This window comes from Quercus robur, chromosome 8, assembly GCF_932294415.1.
Source record: "Quercus robur chromosome 8, dhQueRobu3.1, whole genome shotgun sequence".
Taxonomy (NCBI): domain Eukaryota; kingdom Viridiplantae; phylum Streptophyta; class Magnoliopsida; order Fagales; family Fagaceae; genus Quercus; species Quercus robur.
Genome location: NC_065541.1, coordinates 53,603,614 through 53,614,943, shown reverse-complemented (window position 1 = coordinate 53,614,943; position 11,330 = coordinate 53,603,614). Strand labels below are relative to the sequence as shown.

Below are 11,330 nucleotides of genomic sequence, written 5' to 3'. Positions count from 1 at the left end.
ACGACGCCGTGGCAGAGCATTTTAAGACCCTGGTTCTGGTATTTGAAGTCCGAACTCAACGCCACGAAAAGCTTAAACCCTTCAAAACCATCACACGGAGAGAGAGAGACTCAGTCACACTCACACAGCCATGGCTACCCAACAAGAAGAAGAAGAAGCCAAACTCGAACGGTTTCTCCAGTGGTTACAGGTTTCCATTTTCCTTTATTTTCGTCTTCTTCCCCCTCTCCCCAAAAAAAAAAAACCATAATTTGCTAATAAATTGGGAATTGAATTGAATTTCAGGTGAACGGAGTTGAACTACGTGGTTGCAAGATTAAGCACTGTGATTCCAAAGGCTTTGGTATTTTCTCGGCCGCCAATCAAGCTTCTGATGGTAATTCACACTACTGTCCCATTAACTTTCTACTGATTCATTTGTAATTGTAATGTAATACTGATAAATTTCTGGATGTCCCAAAAACTTAAGCTCACTTTAACGATAATTATGACAAATACACCGTCACACAGACATTTTTTTATATTGTTATTCTACTCTCTTTGCTGAGGAAATGTAGGAAAACGAATTGATTATGGAACACAAAGTGGATTTTTCAATGTGGCAATGTTGATTTAATGGGACCCAGACGTTGAAAACTGGATTTTGAGGTGCAAAATTTGGTGGGGTATTTTGGTTTGCTTCCTGGAGTAAACATTTTGCTTGAATTGCTCGTAGAAGCAAGGAAATTGGTTGTTGGATAATAATTATAATGAATCATTGCCAATTTTTTCCCCTCATTTGAAGAGTGACAAAATTATTTGAGTTGTTGTTGATTAGGAAAAAAAAATCTTAACTCCCATGTGCAAGAGTATTGTGTATGTGATGAGAAGTTTTATCAAAATATTGAACGATTGTGTCGGTCAAATAGTTTATACTCCAGGGTAAGCATTTACTAGTGGAACTGTTTCTTTCAACTCTTTTCCGTAGCCATCCATAGAAGGAGATTTTGAATAAATAAAAAAAATTGATTTTGAAAATAATTTCAGGTGTTCTATTAGTTGTTCCACTTGATTTAGCAATAACTCCTATGAGAGTGTTGCAAGATTCTCTTCTTGGACCAGAATGCAGAGCAATGTTTGAAGAAGGAGAAGTAGATGACAGGTTCCTGATGAATTTGTTTCTAACCTTGGAGCGCCTCCGTAAAAATTCTTCATGGAAGCCGTATGTATAAAGTGCACATTTATTTTGAATCCTCAACTGTTTCCCTCCCCCCCCCCCCCCCCCCCCCCTTTAGTGGTTGAATTCATTTGGGGTGGGTGATTGTATCAGGTACCTTGATATGCTTCCAACCAGTTTTGGGAATCCACTTTGGTTTACTGATGATGAGCTATTGGAGCTAAAGGGAACCACGTTGTATCGGGCCACCGAATTGCAGGTAAAATGATTTTTGGGTACATCTCCATGTCCCATGGATGCCAATTAGGTGCTGTTAAAATTGCACTTAAGTGCTCTAAAAGTGAAAACCGAAAAGCATCAGCTGAAGTTCTTTTAAGCATTTTTCACCTAGAGAAGTGAATTTCAAAAAAGCGCCTAAAGCGTGCTTTTTAAACAAGCTAAAAATTTGGGGGTGTGTGTGTGTAAAGATAAATGGATAAACCATTAGATCTTAACTCTATTTATATGGGCCCTTGATTTGTTATACAAATACCAATCTTACAATGTGATATGCTACACAAAATTCAACCCCTCATAATAAATTCTAGAAGAGGAGGAAAATGTCTTACCCATAGCACAAGGCTCTTGCTTTTGTGGAGTATGGGAGATGTGGTTAATAGGCAATCTTACCTCCAATTTTTGGAGGGGCTGATTTTTGCACTCAAGTCTGCGACACATCGTTTGGGTAGCAGGCACTTGCAAGGTCTGATCTCTAGTATTTATATTCAAAGGGACTACACAATCCACATAGCACCAGCACCAGGATTTTATATTCAGTAGTAGTTGAACACATGATTTCCTTTAGTTATGCTAGTCTTAAACTCATTATCAAATAGCAGTTATACGACATTATATAAATGCTATGCTTAAATTTTATATGATTAGTAGATCATTTTCATGCCATTCATTAGTAGCTGAACATATGATTAACTTTAGTTATGCTAGCCTTACTCTCATTATTCAATATTTTTATACCAAATTGTATAAAATGCTATGTTTAAAATTTTAAATGATTAGTTAATCACTTGACTGACATATTGTCCATTATTATTTTCTTTTTTCAAATTCACCACATTATTTTGAAAAAAATGCATGCTTTACTTCAATTAGGCATGCACTTGCAATTCCCACTTAGCATTTCTAACATTATACCAAATGGCTAGATCTTTTTCTTTTTATTTTGGATATTGGTGGAATCCGTTAATCCAAAATGATCTCATCTAAGAAAATGGATGTTATTTCTATGCAAGTATCACTCTCAAAAATTGCTCTAAGCTTTAGCTCAAAAGCCACTTCCTCTGCTTGTAAGAGCAAGATGGAGGATGAGGTTGTGGGTTCAAGACCAACTGTATGTGCGTATAATTTATCGATAAAGAAAAAAATACTATCAAAAACCTTGATCATTAGTAACTTTATGGCCCCGTTTTAACATGATAGATTTGTACAGATAATCATGTTTAAAACACAGTGATACATTTCTCTTGCATGTTATTCTGACATGTCCATGGTGGTGCTTATACATTCAGTTTACTTCTGATTTGACATGTACAATCTATGGAACTGACACTTTCAATTGTAAAGGCAACTCTCTCATCATAAAAGTTAAATATAGTTTGTTGATATTCACAAGGGAATGTCGATCTATATGCTTTCTCTTGTATCTTATTCCACCTTTTATGTTAACAAGTAGTAAATCTTACCAAAAACCATTCTATGTATCCTAAACAACCATTCTGTATTTGTCTGGCTTGATATGATTTCTTGGTGTCACCTATCAACATCTTATTTTTGATGAAGTAGGCTTTCTGAATTTCCCCACACAGCATATGTGACCAAATATAGGTTTAAGTGCAGAAGAAAAAGTTGCAGACTTTATATGATGACAAAGTGAAGCCATTAGTGAAGAAACTTTTAACACTTGATGGGGATTCAGAAAGGTTTGTGGTCATTTATATTATTGGAAGTACATTAATAGGTTTAATCCAGTCCTTGGGCATTAGTGGTTTATCATACCAACTTATACGTTTAATCTAGATTTTCTGCACAGTGAATTATTTGATTTATATATCATTAATATAACTCACTAGGTGCATATGTAACAACTGGTTAAAAAATCATTAACATAACCTATGCCGTGAATTAATTTTTTGTAACAACTAACCATTCATTCTTGATCGGTCAGCTGGATGAGTTTTATGTTTTGAGGACCCACACTCAGCTTATTAAGGCATTATTCAGTTTAATGAACTTCTGAATGTTTAGCCCTTAAGAAAGTTAATATACCTAGACAGCAGGGGTATGTTTCCCATGTACTTCATTTGGATCCATTCTTTTTGCACTTTTAATGAATTTTGTTACTTACTAAGAATAACCCTACACAACAGGTCTTTTTGAGCTTGTTAATTTAATTCAATATTATAAGTATACTTTTCTTCAAATAAATTAAGAAGAGATAAATTGAAAGTTACACTGTCAAATCTGGAGTATCTAGGAATCTATAATATGACAAGACCTATTTCCCAAAGCATTCATCTAGCCATACAATATATTTTGCCTAATGAATTGGTTTGGATGATTGATGCCATCTAAAGTTTGATTGTTCTGATGATCCCAAATTGTCCAAAAGACATGGGTACTTCGTTCCAAGCTTTAGAATGTCTATGATGATGAAATCTCCCTTCCTAACAGCTTAGCGTTTAAGCCATTGTCTTTGGCATAACCCTAGCAACTTCAAATAGGGTAAAGACGAATGCTCAAATATCCTGTGCCTCCATACAATGAAGCAAAAGATGATTAACTGACTCCCCGCTACTCTTGCACATGTTACACCAATCAATGATCTTAAGTTGCATTTTTGAAGATTGTGAATAGGGGAAAAGAATTCATGTGGCTGACCCAATCTAATCTGTTGAGGATCTATAGCTGACCCCAAATTTCGGAACTAAGTCTTTGTTGTTGACTAGAGAAAATCAATGAGCAGTGTGTTTGTACTACAACATAGACTCTAGACATGGTCTAATTAGGAATCACGGGTGTACTTGGCAAGCCTTATTTAGTCATCTTCATTGAGTATTTGACTTTTTGCGGATGTGCATGTTGATGTTCATCATCCAATAAGTTGGTTTCTGGATTAGGTGGCGGATATGCCCGTTCTATCTCAAATTGGAGGCCAACCAAGAACATATGTGCTTCAAAATCAAAATAATTAGATTGTGTTTATGTCAAGCAAGTTGCACTCAAATATTACAGTTACATTGCAATTAAATCATTTCAACTGTGCTAACAAACAAAGAAGGCAAAGGAAAAAAAAAAAAACTCTTGCTAGTTTCTGCTGTTTCATGCTGAGGGACTTGAAGAGAAGTTATGAAATGTATTTATATGCACTGCCCCTTTTGAATATCAATGTTAATATTGATCCATTGATGTGGTTCTGCCTGTAAGCTTTAGAAATGTAGGCTTGCATGTTTGTTTTTATAGCCACTTTCAGTTCATATCTTTTATGTTTAGGTAAATTTGGTTACTACTTACTTGGGCGTTTAGCAGCTTTTTCTTTATTTCTTATCACTTAGGAATAATGAGCTATCTAAAATGACACATTTAATGAGTTCAGAATAATGAAGCACGCGTGCACACACACACACATTAAATATTTCATTTATTTCTAATACTTAAACTTATACTATTCTTGTTGCTTCATTTTCCAGCGAGGTGTGCTTTGAAGATTTCCTTTGGTATGTATCTTCTTATTGAACTGTTCTTATTATCTTTTGTCATCTAGTGAATCCTCTCCTTAATTATGTCTGTTTATAGTGACTTATCAAAAAAAAATTGTCTGTTTATAGTGTTTTAAAATTTAAATTTTTTAACATTGCACAATCATCATGGTGCTAGGGCAAATTCTGTATTTTGGACTCGTGCTTTGAACATTCCTTTGCCACATTCCTATGTATTTCCACAAACTCAAGAAGAAGACAGTAACTTTGCAACTACCAAAGATTCTGAGCTTTGCACTAATTATATTTCCAGTGGAGAGAATGAAAAAGGTAAGGTTATCTTTTCCTCTTATCATTGTCCATGAATCCTTTCTTCTGACTCATTTATAATGAGTTTAACAATGTGCTGGGTGGCAGATCTATTCTTTATTGAATGTAACATGATCTTTTGAACTAATACCAGGACCTTCTCATATCAGGATGTAGGGTCCAGAATGTAGATAGCCAAGTCAACGGAGTGACATCCACAGCAATACAAGGAGAAACCATCTGGGTGGAGGGTCTTGTCCCTGGCATTGACTTTTGCAACCATGGTATGCCATTCGTCCACAATTCTAAAATTATCTAGTTTTTTGTTAGTTCTTTTGTTTTCAATCCCTTTTCTTTTGGCGGTTGTGTTTTTCCTATATTGGTGATTTCCTTCATTTTGCTTTATAATTTTATAAATTCTTACAACCTTAATCCAAGGGTATGTTATTGTCTTTTTTTTTTTTTTGATAAGTTGTTATTGTCTAATTTATAATTTCTACCCTGCTGGCTTATTACTTCTTTCTGTATGGAACTAACTTTAAGCATTAATTTATGGATCCACTGTGAAGCTTTATCCTAGATGAGTGTTAGAACTTAGAAATCACTTCTTGCTCGGGCATTCAATTAAGGCATAATCTGTTCAAAAATCACAAACTTTTGGACAAATAGTTGCGTTCTGAAACAATAAGAATAGTTCTTACTATCCAAAAAAAAATAATCTCTCTTACATTTTTTTGCTTGTTTTACTTTTATAAATTGGGTTTGGGTTGTAAAATTAATATATGTATCTGTAACTTACTGGCTGAAAATATGGCCACCCAGATTTGAAGGCAGCAGCAACTTGGGAAGTTGACAGAACAGGATCAATAACTGGAGTTCCTTTCTCTATGTACCTTCTATCTGGTAGTCCTCCTGATTTTTTAGTAGGTTTTATCATTATATGGGTGTTAAGTTTAGATATTGAGCTCCGATGATAGTTTCCTGCAGCTAGAACAGTTGCTAATGATCTCTTAATTAGTTGTTTCCCTTCATCAGCTTATATTTAAGTAGCTGGGAGTGTGACTAATCCTATGTTCTTTGTCCCAACTGGACAGCTGAACAAAGTCTCTTTGAAATCGAGAGAGAGATTTCCATTAGCTACGGTAACAAAGGAAATGAGGTATGTTGTATTTTCTTATAGAGGAAATCTTATTACTGAAGAGGGGGTGGGGGGGGGGGGAGAGAGAGAGAGAGAGAGAGAGAGGAGAGGAAACAACTAAAACTTTCTTGCTTGTGTGTTTTCTGTGAGTATCTGTTAACCATGACTGGTACCACTAGCCATTTGATATCTCTTGATGAGTTATGTATTTTTTCTACAATGGTTGCCTTTTTCCTTGTTTTTACCAATGGTATGGAATGACACTCAACATTAATGTATATTATAGAAACATCTGTGCAAAATGCATGGAATACTTCTTGCATGAAAGTATGAAATTTCTTTTTGACCACTTCATCATATGCTTTTTACTATGTTTCATGAGAGCTTTTGCATATTACACTTTGCTGTGACTTGGCCATGGCATGTTCATTTATGAAAGTTGATTTTTTTAATCAATTTATTCTATGAAAGAAAGCCTCATTCAAAATATTTGTGTTCTGCTGCACCGATTTTGTTTTTGCTAGTCTGTTCTTTCTGGGCATCATCATGTTTATTAATTTAATAGAATGTCAACCTCAATGTGTCTATGCCAATCCACATATCACACTCACTTCTCTGTCAAATGAAAAAATTACCATTGAAAATTCATTTCTTGCTTTCTATATTCTTACTATTCATGCGTTTTGGTGATTGAAAATCATCCAACAGTCATTGGCCCCAATTGCTGGAGATTCATATCAATTTAAGCAACTGTAGACTGTAGAGCTTTGTCAACTTTCTAATACAAATTTGTTACCTTGAATTTGATGCAGGAACTACTTTATTTGTATGGATTTGTCATTGATAATAATCCCGATGACTATCTCATGGTAATGCCATAAAAGCGACGTGTGGCTCTTGTTAATTAAGTTCTTTCAATTTATTTTGGTGATACCATTTCAAACTCAACTTGAAGAAATTTTATCTTGACCATTTGGTTTGTTGTTGTCTATGTGGATCCTCCATGTGTTCTTTTGCTCTATGTACGGCCATGTATAGTATTAAATCTCAAATTTGCAAATTATTATGAGCTATCAAGACTTGGTGCATACATCATTAATGTCTTGATGACTACACAGGTCCATTACCCCATGGAGGCAATCCAAAGTGTTCCCTTTTCTGATTCGAAGGTCCAGCTGCTTGAAGCACAGGTCGGGTATAATCCGTTCTTGATTTTGTGGTATATGGTTTCACATTAATATATCATCTGTATGACTCATCAATTTTTCAGTGGATGCATCATCCACAGAAAGTGCTCTTCCAGACTGCTTTAATTATCCTCCAAAATAGAATTTGCCTTATCAACAAATCTAGTTTGTGATTACAGAAGGCTGAACTGAGGTGTCTGTTGCCTAGAAGTTTGCTGGATCGTGGATTTTTTTCAGAATGCACAGCAAAAATTGAAGGGAATGATAAGTGTGAGGATCAAGTTCGCAGTCACAGTTGGAGTGGTCAGCGCAAGATGCCCTCTTACTTAAACAAGCTGGTTTTTCCCGATAACTTTTTAACTGCCTTGAGGACCATAGCCTTGCAGGAAGATGAGATTTTTCAGGTTTCATCGATGCTGGAAGAGGTGCGGTTTCTTTAATATAATTTTTCCTTCCACTGGATACCTGACCTTCTTATACCTCTGGCTAAGTGGATATAAATAGCTTTCCAGCTATGCTCCTTTGTCTAGAATCTTCAATATTATCGGTAAAAAAAAAAAAAAAAATCAATATTACGAATGCAGTTGATAAAATTATGAATGCACTTAATAGATTTACAATTTAAGACACGTATACCTTGTTTAGGTCACTTTGGGGCATACTTGGTTCTATGTGTCAGTCACCAATGTCTCCTAAACTTATAATTATATTGGGATTAGTTTATCCTTTCTCTGCCTGGTCAAATGTTGGGGAGTGTTTTGTAAAGTGAAGATCAGACCATAGGGGAAACGGAACCCTACAATATGGACAAAGTTTGGCTAATGGCTACAACTCCAAACAATATATTTTTATTGGATGTGAATTTTGACAAATCCATCATTAGATAACATTTTCTTCTTGTATCTTACATACTTGCAAAATTTCTAAAAAATCAAAAATCAATAGCTATGTCATCAATCAGATGTTTAAATTTCAAGTTTTTGTAGTCTAAAATTATGCATAAAAAATAAGTTTATGGATTGAGTAATAAATAACATCCGATTGACACAAAATTTGACATGTGTGTAAAGAACATGCAATCCAGCTGTTAGGTTTTTAAAATATGTAACTATGTTAATTTTTTTAGTGGGAGTTGCTGCCATTGTTTGTAGCCAAACTTTGTCCCTGCAATATTAAGCCACTTTGGGGCAATATTCTTAATTGTAAGGTATAGGCTATGAAAGATGACTTTTAAACGTAGAGTTGTATCAGGATCCGATTAGACAACCCTTTCTTTTCTGTGGTGAATTGATTAGTAGAGTTCAATAAAGAGAAGAGCAGATTGAAGTGGTAAAAGAAGTCCTGCAATCAAAGTTTCCAACTACTGTGCAGCACAAAGTTATGAGAAAACTGAAAGTAGAAAAACTTGGTAGACTCCGTTGTGTATATAATACATTATCCTTGTAGTAAATTGTATATATAATTAGTATAAAATATCATTGGATTCTAATATTGCTATTTAGGGTCTGTTTGAGATTTGTTTATTTTGCTGAAACTGAAAACTTTTTGTTAAAAGTACTGTAGATAAAGGTAAAAGTTAACTGAAATAGTATAGTATGACCCATGAATAGTACTAAAAAGTCCAGTGGGACTCATGAATAGTAGCAAAAATAAGTTGAATAGTAAAATAAGTTGACTTTTTAATTAGTAGCCAAACGCATTGTTGGAAATTAGGACTTTTTCAGTTTAACCATGACTTGTACTGATATTGGACAAAATATTGGAGGACTTCTGAAACTCTAAATTATGAACAGATGAAGTGAGCCTTGGCATTTTGTTTTTTATATTATCAATTTACATTTTTCTTTTCCTAAGTTCATCACTTGTGCTTTTATTTTCTTAAAAGTGATTTGTTCTAGAAGTGTCATAGATAGTTTGATGATGAGTGAAGTTATAATTTTATCTGCTGGCTGCCTTTAAAAGATAAATGTTAAATGATAACATATGTTGAGGTATTTTTGGTGGTGAATTGAAGGGATTGAAATCCTTTCATTTGCGATTAAAATTTTCACAAATCTAATGGTTTGCTACTTTTTAAAAAAAAATCTCATTCCATCATATAAGAAATGATAATTGAGTTTAAGTGATATGACACCACTATGCTTTTAGATTCTTGAAGAACTAAATCTTTGTTGTAATATGGACCCTCTCTGTTTTAATAACAAATAGAGAGGATCCTAAAACAAATTGAATGCTGTTAGTTATTTAAAGAAAATTGAATGTGGTGTAATAACTTTGGTCATCTTAATATGATTGTTTATACCATAAACTATTTTTCAAAAACATGCAGATGTCAATATAAGCAATCTCCTCAAACTGCTTTATCGAAAGTTAATTTGCAAATCTTTGTGCTTTGGTGATATTTTTGCTTATTTATAAATCGTTGGTATATATTCATATTGACAAAAATTTGTTATTTTAGAGCCAAAGGAATCCTCCCCTGGTTCAATCTTTTAATTTATTTTTTCCTCTAGTTCTTGACCCTTAGTTGAATCTATTGTTTTTATGTGAAGCTTGTTGGATCTGGTGGGGAGAGGCAACCATCTGACACAGAAGTCCGTGCAGCAATATGGGAGGCTTGTGGCGATTCTGGAGCTCTACAATTGCTTGTTGATCTTCTCCAGATGAAGTAAACCCTGGAGTTCTTATCTTTTAAATATTAATTTGCTGATAACTCCAGCATTGTAAATATGACTAGTATTTAGTTGTATTTAATTTATCACTCCGCTTGCTTTAACTTGCCTGAGACTATGATTTCTCTGTATTCCAGGATGGTAGATCTTGAAGAGAATTCTGGAGTGGAGGACTGTGACATTGAACTTCTTAAAGAAGTCAATACTACTGAAAGCCAGGAGCTGCAAACACTAATGTATGAACAAATTTGAATTATCATCTTTTTGTCTTGATGAATGTCTTCTAAGTTGTCAATGAAGTCTAACTTAAATGGTAGGCCCTTCTACCATAAATTTGGGTGGAGGGTACTTACAAAGAAAATAAAATTGAGTTAAGAGTGAGGTTGTGGGTACAAAACTGTGTGTGTGTGTGTGCGCAAGAAAAATACTAATTTTTAATACTTAGATATGCTAAAGCAGGAAATGCACCAATGGCCTCAAAGAATAAGTTTCAATGCTAATCATATGTAGTAATTTAAAAATGACCAAATTCTCAAGGTGAAAGAATGTTGAAAATTCAATGTAGGCCTTATTTGTTTGCTGAATATCCAACTAGAAATGCATACATTAACCTTCATCCATTTGATCTTTTTTTGAAGTATCTAATGTACTTTTCTTGTGCATGCCTCTGCAGCAAAGAGACAGATGACTTAACCCAACAGAAGTTGAGTAAAAACAGGAGGTCTAGTATAATATATAGACGAGGGCAAAAGCAACTAACTCGTTTATTTTTGAAGGAAGCAGAGCACGCATTGCAATTAGCACTTAGTGAAAGAAACTAGATGTTAATCAATTTCCACATATTGTATAAGAACGAGAGTTTCACGGCTTTTATTTATTTATTTTAATGTGCCTCTATCTCAAGATGGAGTCTTAGCACCTTGCAATTACTCTGTCTTCCTCTTTTCTGATTCAATAAGTTTTATGGGACAAAGTTTTCAAAGTTTTACAGCTGAGTTGAAATTATTGTTTATAGGGGTTTCTTGATTATTATTATTATTATTTTTAATACTGGAATTTGTGTTAACTTTGTTTTTTTATTTCAAAATTTTATTATTGACCTCTTTTTTCTAATCA

At 34.2% G+C, this 11,330-nt stretch overlaps 1 protein-coding gene across 1 annotated transcript; it reads left to right on the top strand.

Moving 5' to 3' along the window:
• LOC126697027 (ribosomal lysine N-methyltransferase set10) lies at positions 1 to 11,240 on the top strand. Its single transcript, XM_050393830.1, has 16 exons — positions 1 to 190; positions 286 to 376; positions 1,027 to 1,201; positions 1,310 to 1,415; positions 3,050 to 3,132; positions 4,900 to 4,926; positions 5,087 to 5,238; positions 5,388 to 5,501; positions 6,040 to 6,120; positions 6,312 to 6,376; positions 7,168 to 7,224; positions 7,474 to 7,545; positions 7,722 to 7,967; positions 10,095 to 10,210; positions 10,352 to 10,450; positions 10,888 to 11,240. The coding sequence occupies exons 1-16, from the start codon at positions 131 to 133 to the stop codon at positions 11,033 to 11,035; spliced, it is 1,692 nt and encodes a 563-aa protein (XP_050249787.1). The 5' UTR covers positions 1 to 130; the 3' UTR covers positions 11,036 to 11,240.
• Positions 11,241 to 11,330: the final 90 nt, after the last annotated feature.

What these genes read in the sequence shown, in the direction of transcription:
- LOC126697027 (XM_050393830.1), top strand. Translation starts at nt 131, where the DNA reads ATGGCTACCCAACAAGAAGAAGAAGAAGCCAAACTCGAACGGTTTCTC. An exon ending in CATTGACTTTTGCAACCATG is followed by an intron (nt 5,502 to 6,039) that starts GTATGCCATTCG and finishes ATGGCCACCCAG; the next exon opens with ATTTGAAGGCAGCAGCAACT. An exon ending in CAGGAGCTGCAAACACTAAT is followed by an intron (nt 10,451 to 10,887) that starts GTATGAACAAAT and finishes ATGCCTCTGCAG; the next exon opens with CAAAGAGACAGATGACTTAA.